Below are 13,583 nucleotides of genomic sequence, written 5' to 3' on the forward strand. Positions count from 1 at the left end.
CATTTGAGAGTCTCCATTAGGAATAATGATGGACCTGCTTCTGACACTTTAGATGGAAGTTTCTGTTATACTGCCCCAGAAGAAGACATGAGCCCTCATTTCTCAATCAGACTAGCAGACAGTAAAGACATTCAGCATCAGTGTTTCAGCTGAGCTTGTAGAACATTACCCAATTCCGAAAGCCATTCAATGCCCCTTAGCTACCAGCTGTGTAGCCTTGAACAAGTTCCTTAACCTCTGTGTCTCTGTTTCCTCATCTGTAAAATGTGTCAGTTTACATGTATTAACATGAGTTAATACATTTCAAGGCCTTCAAAGAGTGCCTGGCATCTAGTAAGTACCTCAGTCAGTGTTAGCTATTGCCATTATGAGTAGTATCAACAGCAATAGTGCTTCTATTATCTTCCTGACCAGTCTAATCCAAGACGCAGTCGTTAGGCCCTGGGTTCATGCCCTGTAATGAGAGTAGGAAAGCAATGTAGGAACTCTTATTCATGGCTTTCGGAAACACCCAGCCTGAAGCTGGATGCCCTGAGGCCACTTGTGAGGTATGGGACAGCTGACAAAGTCTCTTTCCCCACCCCACCTCCAGCCCCACCCGAACCCCACCATTGCCCACAGTCTCTGGCTCCCTTCTAAGGGTTTTCTTGTTTATGTTTTGTTATAAAAAGCAATCACCTTGGTGATGGTGGAACAGATGCAAATGAACCATTATAATTTGGGCACAATCCTTCAAAGATTTTTCTTTCTCAACCTCTGTGTCTTCAGCACAGGACAAAATTAACTCTCCTTTGATGTGGGTTATGCTTTCCTCTTCGGTACAAATGTTTGCTGGAGTTAAGAGCCATATGGGAAAACCAAGAATACAGATACTTCTTTACTGCAACAAGCAGTTTATTCCTATTGGGTCAGCTCTCTGGTTCTACCATCACTTTGGTTATATATCATAAACAAGCTGTTGAAACACAATTTCTGTAGATGAGATTTTTTATCTCTGGCATATGAAGTGAAGGAGCACATTTTATTTTTTAATATTGCTGGGCTCCTACAAGATAATTTGAGAAACCATACATCTTTTAACTAAAACATAATGGGGTGTGTGTGATCTGTGTGTATATATACTGATATGTACTTATGGATTAATCAATCTGTTTTCTAGGAAAGATCCAAACTGGCTAGAACTGACAATAGGAAGGGTAAGAAACTTGATCCTAACTTAGGAGAGGGACTTGCTTCTCCCACAGTGGAATATAAGATATTTAGAGTCTATCTTACCTGTGGGTTCATTGGAACATTTTCTGGCATGTTGGTTAATGACTTCCCAGGGACAGAGCTCCTTTAAGTAAAGCTATTACTGCATCATTAGAGCTCATAACACGGGAAAGAACATCCATAAAAATTCAGAATTTGACTTTGCACCCTGGGAATCTGAGCTTCTTTTCATCCCTGTCCATCCTAAGGGGCCTCCGATGAAAGTTGGGAACTCTTCCCAGCGTATTTCTGTGGCTGGCTTCCTCCTTGTTCCCTCTCCCCAAACTTAGTCATTTCCCCTCCCGCTTCACATACACATTACCATTTCACCACCATCATCCCTCTCAAAACTGATCAAAGTTCCAAATACAAACCTGTTTTTGACAGATTATACTTTAAATGAAAATCCTTTGCCCTGAAGTGTTTCCTCAAGTCAGCATTTGGTTTCAAGTCTTCCATTTCTATTTGTGGAATATATGTATTCACTCATCAAATATTCATCAAGCACTTATTTTTGTGTCAAGGGCTATGCTACTTATTAAATATATTGTGATAAACAAGGCCAATGTGGTCATTGCCCTTATGAAGCTTACAGCTAGCATTTGAGACTGATGTTTATCAAATAAGCAAGCAAAAGTATAATTACACATTGTAATTACTACAACGAAATAAAATCGAGAAGCTGCTGAAGGGGGTGTAGTATCTACTGTAGATTGGAGTTCTCTGGGATGATATTAAGAGTCCTGAAGGATGAAAAAGAACCCGCCATGTTCTTTTTAGATAGTTGTGGGGAAGCCTTCCTCCAGCAGAGAAGTCAACAATGATGTCCCAGAATAGAAAGTGAGCTTGGAGCATTTGAAGAACTGAACGAAGACCAGTGTGGGTGGAGAATAGGCAATGAGGGGAAATGAAGCTGGGGAGGCTGGCAGGGGCCAGATCATGCAGGCTTTTTTAGGCTCTGTTAAATCATTTTGGATTTTGATCTAAGAGCAGTGGGGATCCATTGAGTGTTCAAGCAAGGGAATGGCATGATCTAATTTATGTCTCAAAGAGATTGCTGTGAATGTTATACAGATAATCACTGGAGGTGGGCAAGAGTAGAATGAAAGAAGAGTGGGTTCTTATAGCCCATGTGAGAAATGATAGCTTGGCAGGCCAATTCCTTGAGTAGGGTAATTAGGTTAGTTGCCCTGGGGAGGGTATGTGGTTCATGGTAGACTATACTTCTCTTTTCTGAGTAGCACTGAAATTCATTTTCGAAATTTCTGTCTTCAACAGTATCCCCAAGGGTTTATGAAAGATGTCGACACGTGGCCCTCTTTCAATTGTGTCTTCAGCAGCCCACATTGGTTGCATCCTTCCAGGAAATCCCTATATTTTGAATTATGGCGGTGAAAGTGAAGGTGAAGATAAGTTGACAGGGTTCACATATATTTGAAGATAAGACTAATAAGTCTTGCAGGTGGGTTGTATTTGTGCAGTAAGGGAGAGAAAGGAATCAAGGATGACTCCAAGTGATGACTGTACCATTCAGCAACATGGGGAAATAAGGGAGAGAGTGCAGGATAGGTTTGGGGGAAAAGATTTCTATTTGGACTTATTAAAGAAGCTGATGAACTGTCCAAGTGGACATCGAGAAGGCAGATGGATATACCAGTGTACAGCTGGCAGAGCTCAGCAGAAACATTTGGGAGTATTGTTATATAAAAGCTACATGAATAATGAAAACACCTAGGAGGGAATGCAGAGAAAGAAAACTATGTAAGACCAAGCCCTAAAGAAGTCAGGTAAAATAAGAGGAATCTGCAAAGTAAATTGAGGAGAAACTGCCAGAAGTAGGATAAAAAGCAGGAGAATGGGGTGTCCTGACAGCCAAGAGTCCAGTTTGTTAATGGAAGTAGTCAGCTGTGTGAAAATGTGGTGAGATATAGTCATCCTTTAGTTTCTGGGGGATTGGTTCCTGGACCCCCACACATATCAAAATGCTCAGATGCTCAAGTCCCTTATATGAACTGGTATAGTATTTGCATATAACCTACATACATCCTCCCAAATACTTTAAATCATCTCTAGGTCATTTATAATACCCAACACAATGTAAGTGCTATGTAAACAATTGCTGTACTGTGTTTTTAATTTGTATTACTTTTAATCGTTGTATTGTTATTTTGTATTTTTCCCAAATATTTTCCATCCTCATTTGGTTGAATTTGCAGATGTAGAACCCACAGATGTGGAGGGCCAACTATGTTAAGTTGAATACAGAGTCCTCTGGATTTCACATCAGAAGGTCATTGGCAACCTTGACTAGAGCAGTTTCACCAGGGTGGTGGTGGAGAGGGCAGGCTGAGGAAGCCAGTATGGAATGAAAGGATTTTCCTTCTTAATTTTAGCCACTGGGCCTGGGGACATTGGACAAAGGGGCTGCATAAATCCCAGCAGGCCAGATATGGCTGATTTCATCCTTCTAGGATGGGTCTCTATTTCTAATTGTAGTTAGAGCATCTCAAAACACGAACGATGCTGTGTAGCACATCTTCCTTGGCAACCACCTCATAAATGAACATGATCACACACTTTAGCCAATGCCCAGGTCCAAAAAAGGAGAAAGGGAGGCAAGGAAGGAAGGAGGGAAGGAGGGAGGCAGGGAAGCAGGTAGGCAGGCAGGGAGGCAGGCAGGGAGGCAGGGAGGAGAAAAACATCGTCTGAAGGAAGCAGAACTAAATTGAACTCTTCTGGTTATTATATGTCAAGATTTCATAAAAACTAGATTTTCCAGTCTTAGAGAAGGGCTCTTCCTGTCCAGCACAATCTGTGTCACCTTGCTGAGGCAGGTGATAGGGCAAGGTGGGATATGGGCTGCCTGCTGAAGAGGCCCCTTGTGCTTTACAGAGCTTTGCAGGCTCGTGCCTGGACAGACACTGTATGTTTGGTACTGAACTGAAGAGTTCCTGTGCATAAAAATGAAAATATTCAACCACTCATATAGATATCCATCTTTTAAATCACTTTATGATATAGTAAACCTTAATTTCTTGTTAATATTTTTAACCCGTAGTGACTTGGAACATTTTAGCTTTTAGTTTCTCCCACGGTTAAGTGTTTAATAATCTATAAACAAACTCTTGAGAAACTTTTATAAGAGGAATCTTTGAATTTGTGAAAAATTTCACCTTTTACGATATGAAAAATCACTGGAGGAGGGAAAGAAAAGAGTGTCTCCCTGGATCTCAGAAGTAATTTGAAGCCAACTAATGATGGATGGATGAATATTTTTTCATTTTTCTGGATAGGAACTCTCCAGTTCAATGCCAGATATGTAGTAAGATGTTCAGAAATAAATGCTAAGTCTTCTGCTTAAGGACAAGATCTGGTTCCTGTTGGTTGGCAGTGGCCACTGTTCTTGCCCATTTCACATACTTTAATCCTATTTGCAAGGTAACATCTTGGGACAATTTCTAAGTAAAAAGAGTAAAGAAACCCAAAATTTTACTCCTAACTGGCCCATTTTGTAATCTTGGTCAAGTTAGTTAACCTCTCTCTACTTCAATTCCTCCTTCAGGAAATGGTGTGAGTAATATCAACCTTCTCCCTTTATCTAAGAAGTAATTTGAGGCCAGCTAATTAACTCTACCATATGTGATGTAATGATGGGGGAAAGAGCTATTAAAGTGTGAAATATCATTACCATGGTCCAAGTCAGAGATCACTGTTGCACAAGCTACCCTCTAGTTAGGCCTTTTGAAGACCACTTTTTAACTCTTCTAAGCTGCATCTCGCTAGATGGGTGGATTGCCACCACTTATCATTTGTTAGTCTGATTTTAAACTCTAACCCACCCAAAAGTAGAACACATTCTCATTTTCATTGGATATATTTGCCTTTGAGGATTTCAGACTATTCCTTAAGGTAACCAAGGATGCCTGAGGTGTAGCAAAATGACACCTGGGAATCGCAGCACCTGGAAATGACTGCCTTATTGCACTTATTCAAAACCTCACCTGTAAAGGTACTAGTTAATGAGGCGGCTTCCACAGGAGCCCAATCCATAAGTAGGCAGCAGGTGGGGTACAGAAGAAAAATATGATTGACCCTCCCATTGCAAAGTGCTTTCCCTTAGAAAGCGTATGTCTCACATCCGTAAAGTTGGATATTTTATCCCCATCTTATAAAGGAAGAAATTGAGGCTCAGAGAGATTTAGTTGTTGGTCCAAAATCACGTCGCCAGTAAATACATGCCAGAGCCAGGATTAGATTCCAGGACTTCTAGGATTTTACCATGTGAAAATGATAATGGACATCAGTGTATGGAAGAAGGAAGGTTAACATTATGCCCAAAATGTTCCCTTCGAATTTCACATACAATGAGAAACGTTTTTGATTTGCCATTCTAAAGATGGCCAGAATTATTGGGAAAACCATTGCCACTGCCCTTTTCCTCTCCTTATTGCTTTATAAATCAGTATCAAAGGTACTATATAAGAACCCTCAAGTTTCAAACAAAGTAGACCCTGGACATTAATGGACTGAGTATGCACAAGTATCCCTGACAGCCTCTGACACGTTACAGAGGCAAGAGCTTGAATCACATGCACTGAGGTTGCTGTGTGGGACTGAATCTTTTAGCTAGTGAGGGAGGCTCACCTGGCACCCAGAATTCAAATCTATCAATGTGGTTTCTTCGTTCTCCACTCATGACCATATACCAGTTCTGTGGAATAAAAATTACACTCTAGAATATCACAAAATTTGAGCATTTCCAAGGTCATGAGACATATTTCTTACAAATATCAAGGATTCACAGTAATTGGATTTCCCTGCTTTCATTTCCCCTTAGTGGCCAGAAGCTCCAGGGAACTGTTGTTGCTCACAGTAGCAGCTAACTCATCTCAGATTCCTAATACATCTGTCCTTCTACTTGGCTTCTGACCAGCTGTTGCTTTAAAAAAAAGTCATCTCTCATTTTAATCATTGTTTTATATGTGTTTTGATGTTGTCAATTGTCTTAAATCCTTTTTGGAAGTAGGTAACTTAAATCCTAAGTAAATGTTGGAACTAGACTTCCTAGAAAGAATTATCTTACTCCTGGGGCCCTCCATAATGTTAGAAGTACTAAAAAGAATTAAGTTCCATCCGGACTTGGCAAAGAAAAAAATGGAATTAAGGACGACTTTTTTAAAAAATGATCGTTTTAAAATGTATTTATCCAAATTCTGAAACTGACAGCGGCTAGGAATATGCTTTGAGTGACACCTACTGGTTGAGAACGTCACTTCCCAACTTCGAGAGAACCCAGACCAGTGTTTCTCAAAGCTTGGCTCTAAACCAAGCTTGTCCAACCCGCCGCCAGCTTTGAATGTGACCCAACACAAATTTGTAAACTTTCTTAAAAGATTATGAGATTTATGCATGGACCTTTCTTTTTTTTTTGAGCCCATCAGCTATCGTTAGTGTATTTTATGTGTAGCCCAAGACAATTCTAATGTAGCCCAAAGAAGCCAAAAGATTGGACACCCCTGCTAGGCCACCTTTTTCAGAATGGGTGCCTGATAAAAATACAGAGGACTTCCTGGGCCCCGTGCTGCTGAAACCTCCGGGCCTGCTCCTCCCGGGGAATCTGTATTTTTCACCACCACCCTGGTGATTCCAAGGTCTACTCGAGTTGGAGACCCATTTATTCAAGGGCTGTCAAGTGAGCTGTCTATACAGGACTATCAGGCCCGAGAACACCCCCGGAAGTTAGCAGGGCCAAGGCGAAGGGATTAGGCCTGGGCTTCGCGTTGGCCTCCCCGGTCCACGGACGAGGTTCGGGGCGTGGGGGCTAAGCGGGGCGGAGGGAACCCCCAAATCCCCGGGGGCGCGGCCGCTGCCCTCTCGGCAGTGAGGGTGGGGGTGGGGGTGGGGGCGGCGGTGGCTCCGGCCCCTGAGAGCAATCGCCCCAGCTGCCTGCCCCTGTCCCCGGCGTAGAGAGGGCACGGGGACGTCCTGCGTGCGCCACTGCTAACGCCTGTGCTTCCCGCCCACAGACGAACCCGCCCCCTGGAGTTCTCCCGCTGCCGCCGCCCCAGGTCTGCCGGAAGTAGGCGTCTCCCTGGACGACGGCCTCGCTCCATTCTCTCCATCACATCCAGCCCCACCCTCCGACCCTTCCCACCAGATAAGCCCAGGCCCAACTTGGGATATCAAACGGGAACACGACGTTAGGAAACCAAAGGAGCTTTCAGCCTGCGGCCAGAAGAAGCAGCGCCTCGGGGAGCAGAGGGAGCGCTCGGCGAGTCCGCAGAGGGCCGCGCGGCCGAGGCTCGAGGAGGCGCCCGGCGGCCAGGGGCGGCCCGAGGCCGGCAGGCCCGCCTCGGAGGCCAGGGCGCCCGGGCTCGCGGCGGCAGACGCGGCGGACGCGGCGCGGGCGGGCGGGAAGGAGGCGCCCCGTGCGGCGGCGGGCTCCGAGCTCTGCCGGCGCGAAGGCCCGGGGGCTGCGCCGGCGTTTGCCGGCCCGGGCGGCGGCGGCAGCGGCGCGCTGGAGGCCGAGGGCAGGGCGGGTGCGCGCGCGGGTCCCCGGCCGGGCCCGCGACCCCCAGGGGGCGCCCCCGCGCGCAAGGCCGCAGTCGCGCCGGGGCCCTGGAAGGTGCCGGGCTCTGACAAGCTGCCGGGCCTCCTCAAACCCGGCGCCTCGGCCGCCAGCAGATGAGCCGCGCGGCCACGGCCAACCCGCCCGCCCCGGCGCAGGCAGTTCTTCTTAGGTTCCGTCTCACGGCGTTTTAATTTATTTTCACTGTCACACGCATAGATCCACGAGGCACCAAGGCCTGGGAGCATCGACGTGAAGTCCCACGTGTCCGGTGTGCTTGGGCGGCATCGCGTCAACGCGCAGACCTAAACTGATCCTAAAGCCCCCGGTTCCCTTGTGGGGGCTTTGGCAGCTATGGAAGAACCAAAATAACGTGAAGAACATCACAGAGACAGTGCAGTGTAGCTTTAGTTTAAGAAAAAAAAATATTCCTCCCCACTGCATGAAGGACTTGGATGTCATCCAAACTTTATATCAAGAAACAGGACAGTTAAGAGCAATCACAAACTGGAATATCGCCTTAAAAATCAAACTGCACGGAGCAAGCTGAAACTGAGACAAGATTATATCTTTTAATTGATCTAAAGCGTTGTAAATAAATTGTTCTCGACATATCTAGACAGGGGTTAAAGGGTTTCTTTGACACATTCGGAACCGTTCACCCATGACATGTTTCCATGGCTCACCCTTGGCATCCATCCTCGGTGTTAGCAGCAGCGTTCCCTGCCTCCTGCAGGATGACTTAGAAATCTAGTGAGTTTCTTGGTGTGATGCCATTTTTATTGCCCTTTCTGTGATCAAATCATATTTCTGTACATTTTCAGTGGTAGAAAAAAAGGTTTTAAAAATTGTATCCTAGGGAACAGTTTGCCATAAGTCAGAATTTTGCAGTTTAGCTCATAGATTTAATTGGTTTTTCTCTAAAATATGAATTTTATAATTGAAGGACCACAATTTGTTTAATCAAGATAGGCAACGCTCCAGTTCCTTTATGAAGAGGCTTTTCTGTCGTCCCAGGCTAGCAGAGATGGATAGCTTCTTTGTCAGCAATGTGATTTCACTTATTTTATTGTCTTATTTTAAACCCTGTCTCCATGACTTCATTTGCACTTTGACAGAGCAGAGGCAGAGTATTTGTCTTATATTTCTCAGATGATAATATTAAAAAATTACAACCAATTTATTTTCATTAAAGAACGTGAGTCTTTTTAGCATTCCTTTCTGCTTATCCTTCTTTCCTTACCCTTTGTCCTTTTGTTTCTATTAGTTTTCTTTCGTCCTGTATTCCTTGCCACTTTATTTTGTTAGCAACTTCTAGATGTTTATCTTCATGGATCTATGATTGACCTCCTAGTAAAATTCTAAGTCTTGCCTTTCTTCCCTGCTGTTTTAGCATTTCTTTGTAAAATGTTAGCTTCAATTAATTAGCCATTGGTACTTACTGTAGCTACACATATTAAAAGGCAAAGTGTTTCTGAAGGCAATTTCTTTTTAATATGCCCGAATGAATGAGGCTTCATCCTTTCCATATTCTTACTCTTTACAGGAGTTCAAATGCAAATAAGCTTCACCTCCCTGCACTTGTAGTCTAAAAAGTAAAAGGGGCGATCAGGTCCATCTCAAAGGTCACACGTAATAGCCTCCCTGGGCTGATCATTCCCTCTCCTTGTAATTGCAGTATCCTGAGTAACAGTTTAATTTTCATCAAACATCGGAGTAGTTTAGTTGTTTGACAGGAGGAGAATAAGGTTGAAAGCCTCAAGTGAAGGATCTTGCAGCTTGTGAAAGCAATTTCCAAAAATGAAACCCATTCATCATAAAACAAAAGCACAAACACATGTAGCAGTTTATAATGCTTTTGGTTTAATCTCAATTAGTCTTTCTCCCCTGGACTAGAAATCCAGTATAGTTTGCCATTAATTTATTGAATCTGGTTTTGGACAATGCTTCTGTAGTGTAGCTGCACGTCCTGGTACTGTATCCTCTGACTTTATTTTCCATGTATTACAAAAGGAAAAAAAATTGAGATTACACTGGCATAAACTCTAGTTTGCACAGTTCACAGCTACTACTTGTGCAGTAATTACTTTATGCGGCTGTAATCCATAACCTGTGAAGACAGCACATCATCTAAATCCCATTCCAAATAATATTTGTGTAGTGTTAGCTGTGAATTTACCCTGTACAGCTGTATCTCTATAAATATAATTCCATGTATTAATAGTCACAGAAAGACTGTAAGTGAGCAACTATTTTTATGAAACGCACCACTATGGATAAATTAACTTTTACAGAAATCTTGTTTACTGTATGATATTCTAAAACACTGTCAAATAAAATATATATCCAAAAATCTTTTGTTTTTCCAACTATATAGGCTGTGTGTTAATTTGAAATAGATTATTACTGGGGGTTAACTTAGTTTTTCAAAACTGCAGTTTTCATCGATTTTTTTTATTTTTGGAAGGATAAGTTTTAATGCCCCAAATAGGACTTTTTTGAAACTTGAATCTAAAAGCAGTCGCATTACATGGGAAAGATCGTTGGCTTTTTTGGCCTAAGTAAACAGTTTTCTCAGTCTTGTTGATATTTGCTTGTCAGGTTACTACATCATTTATGAATTGGCTGTTTATTTCTGTTGCTTGCTACATTGATCGATACTTTACCTTTTTTCAAAAAGGATTTAAAGTATCCATCTGTAATAAATTCCATCACATTTTTTCCTTTTAATTCTGAAATTTTCTCATGCAAAATCCCAAGGAGTTCATGCAGAAGCCAACATAGCAAGCAGCAGTGAACTGGTCCAAAATGAATGGTTGAATATAGCTTTTGTCATGTATTGCGATGCCTGTGGTAGGAAGGGAGAGTTCTGCTTGGCCCTTGGGTGATTACAACCCTGCCATCAAGGAGTTGACGATCTGAAGGAACAGTTCAACACTAATCAAGACTCCTCCTCTCCACCTGTCAGTAGGAGGCCTAAAGTTCCCAAACTGTCAATCTTTCATTCCAATACAAAATTTTTAATATCGTGCATCATTTTTATAAAAGGAAAGAGGTGATGTATAAAATGGAGCACAAAAATTATGAAATTTGTAACACATGTAGTTCTTTATGAAGTAATCTGAGACTGGGCCAGTGCAAGCTGAAAAAGACCTATATAAAAATGTTGTTTAAATGGAATATAAATATTCATCCTGCACTACTTATTTTAAAATAAGAAATACAAATTACTAAGACACCCAAAGATAGGAAGCCAGAGATCAAAGGACTAGGATAGGGATAAGGCAGGAACTAGGGGGAAGCCAGCAAGGCCCCTGCTGGCTTGAACAGGGCCTTATCATGAATTCATGTCTCCAAGGTATAGGCAGGAAACTCTGAACAGAGGAGGGACTCAGATGGGGACTGGCCAAAGGGTGAGCGTGCCCTCCTCTAAAGCTACTTGTTTGTCAAGTCCAGTAGGGAACAGTATTCCACCTTCTCAAGAGAAGGAAGAAAAAAAAATCAGGTCTTTATTTGAAATTTTTTGGTTTTTAAAGTTTGACAAGTTTCATTGACATTTATAAGAAAAGCTACACAAGAAAAAAAAAAAACAGTACCACAACAAACCAGATGCAGCCACATCTGGCCCGCAGCCCATCAATTTGGAACTACAGCCAGGCATTTGGCAGGAGAACCCATTGTTTTCATCAGGGCCTGGATCACCTTCCAAGCAGTGGAGGCACATCCCCCAGAGGTGGTAAACCCTGTGGCTACTGGGGTACACACATGCCAGGAATCACCTCAAATGTGTATTCCAAGCATGAGACACGCCACCAGAAACCTGACTGTATTTCTGCAGTAGACGTGGATCTCCTGTAAAGCTATAGAAACTGATGCTTGCATGGGCCCTGAATCTTACTTGAAAGTTTATATTCTCTTTTTAATGTTTCCCCCAAAATTATGTAAACTTAGGGCTCCCCTAAGTAACCTGCCCCTGCTCCCCTGATACTGCTGTATTTCAGGCCAAAGTCATGGCAAAATCAAATGACCTCTTTGCTGAAAGAATTTGGATTTAACAGACATTTCTGTTTCAGACAACCATAGTGCCAGACAGGATGCCTGTAAAATCACAAGAATATAGTTTCCAAGTCTTAACATAGTAAGAGTCCTGTGTTTAGTAAGTTCTGCATCATGTCTAGTGTATACAGGGCCCCAGTTATATGTGTAGAGATTATGATTATTGGTGATAATAACAGCTGTGATTGTAAACATTTGGGTATAAACAATGGAGCAACACCCTAGAATTAAACCAAACCCTTGCTGGGCATTTGGTAGCAGATCACCCAGGCAACTCAATGATCAGGGACTTCATAAAAGCTTAAATCTGGGCCGGGCACAGTGGCTCACATCTGTAATCCCAGCACTTTGGGAGGCCGAGGCGGGCGGATCAGGAGGTCAGGAGATCGAGACCATGGTGAAACGCCATCTTTACTAAAAATACAAAAAAATTAGCCAGGTGTGGTGGCAGGTGCCTGTAGTCCCAGCTACTGGGGAGGCTGAGGCAGGAGAATAGCGTAAACCCGGGAGGCAGAGCTTGCAGTGAGCTGAGATCACGCCACTGCACTCCAGCCTGGGTGACAGAGCAAGACTCTGCCTCCAAAAAAAAAAAGCTTAAGTCTGTCCCACCACCCCTGGGGAGGGTAACTGGCCACCACAAATGAGAGCCTTATCTTAAGAGCTCTAGGAGTTTGACGGAATCTTTTCTCCTGATGAAACTGCCTCTTGGAGATTGATCTCACCTGGAAGAACCTGGTATTCTGTGAAACAATAAAGCGACCTTTGACCTCCTAAGTGGGAGGTACATCTTCTAAAACCCTAGCAGGCTGTGTGCATGTCCACCTGCTCTATACAAGGGCCCTTTACCTGGCAAGGAAAAGCTCCATCTATCACCTGTCCTGCATTTGACACTGGTGCATTATGGTGTAAAAACTTCTAGGGAATTAAAGAGACAATTGGTGAATGCAGCCCTCAGCAGTAAGAAATAGTTAAGTGGGCAACACCTTCTTTGATGGAGGAGCCCAGGCAGAGTTCCTGGTGATCTCAGAATTGGCACCTACATGTATATGAGTTTTCAAATAAAGTCAGATTTCTGATTGAACGTGTAATTGGCTATTTGTCTGCCTTGACCACTTAGACTAGCTCTGCCAATGAGATTATATAGCACATATTTTCCATAGATTAAAGGCATCATGGCCGGGCATGGTGGCTCACAGCCGAAATCCCAGCACTTTGGGAGGCAGAGGCAGGAGGATCGTTTGAGTGCAGGAGTTTGAGATTAAAGGCATCAAATCTATAATTACTTGATTTCAGGTTTAAATGAAAATATATTTAAGGCATGCATGCATACAAGAGGAAATACATTCTTTGTAATATTTAAATTTATGATTTAAAAAATGCAGATGTCAATTTAAAAAATTGGATCTAATGGTTTAGAAAGTTATTTTAGGGGCTATGTGAGCTAAAAAGAGCACTCACATAGGCAAACCTCCTTAATTTAGTATAGTAAAAATTTTCAAATAGCTGCTATATAAAAGCATTAATGGTGAACAGAGCACAGGCCCTATTCTCAAGTTGCCTATAATCTAGTTAAAAGACCATGACAATTAACCCAGGACAGAATGTGGTCTGTGTGACAGTAGGAATGCAGGATTTTGTAGGATGCAGAAATGCTAAAAGTTGTTCTGGATAAGGGGCATTTTACTTGGATTTTGAAGGATGGGAAGGA

The 13,583-nt window shown here is 42.9% G+C and overlaps 1 protein-coding gene across 13 annotated transcripts in view; it reads left to right on the top strand.

Moving 5' to 3' along the window:
- MAGI2 (membrane associated guanylate kinase, WW and PDZ domain containing 2) overlaps window positions 1-10,174 on the top strand; it is a 1,444,461-nt gene extending 1,434,287 nt beyond the window's left edge. For 9 of the 13 annotated variants that reach the window (XM_055347909.2, XM_063708679.1, XM_063708680.1 and 6 more), the window contains 2 exons: window positions 1,160-1,196; window positions 7,278-10,174. In XM_055347909.2, the coding sequence (XP_055203884.1) occupies window positions 1,160-1,196; window positions 7,278-7,939 (699 nt within the window). In that variant the 3' untranslated portion in view covers window positions 7,940-10,174. The remainder of the gene's footprint in view (window positions 1-1,159; window positions 1,197-7,277) is intronic. The other 4 variants (XM_031012777.3, XM_031012778.3, XM_055347910.2 and 1 more) reach the window with 2 other exon arrangements.
- The last annotated feature ends 3,409 nt before the right edge of the window (window positions 10,175-13,583 follow it).

Source organism: Gorilla gorilla, chromosome 6 (assembly GCF_029281585.2).
Source record: "Gorilla gorilla gorilla isolate KB3781 chromosome 6, NHGRI_mGorGor1-v2.1_pri, whole genome shotgun sequence".
Lineage (NCBI taxonomy): Eukaryota > Metazoa > Chordata > Mammalia > Primates > Hominidae > Gorilla > Gorilla gorilla.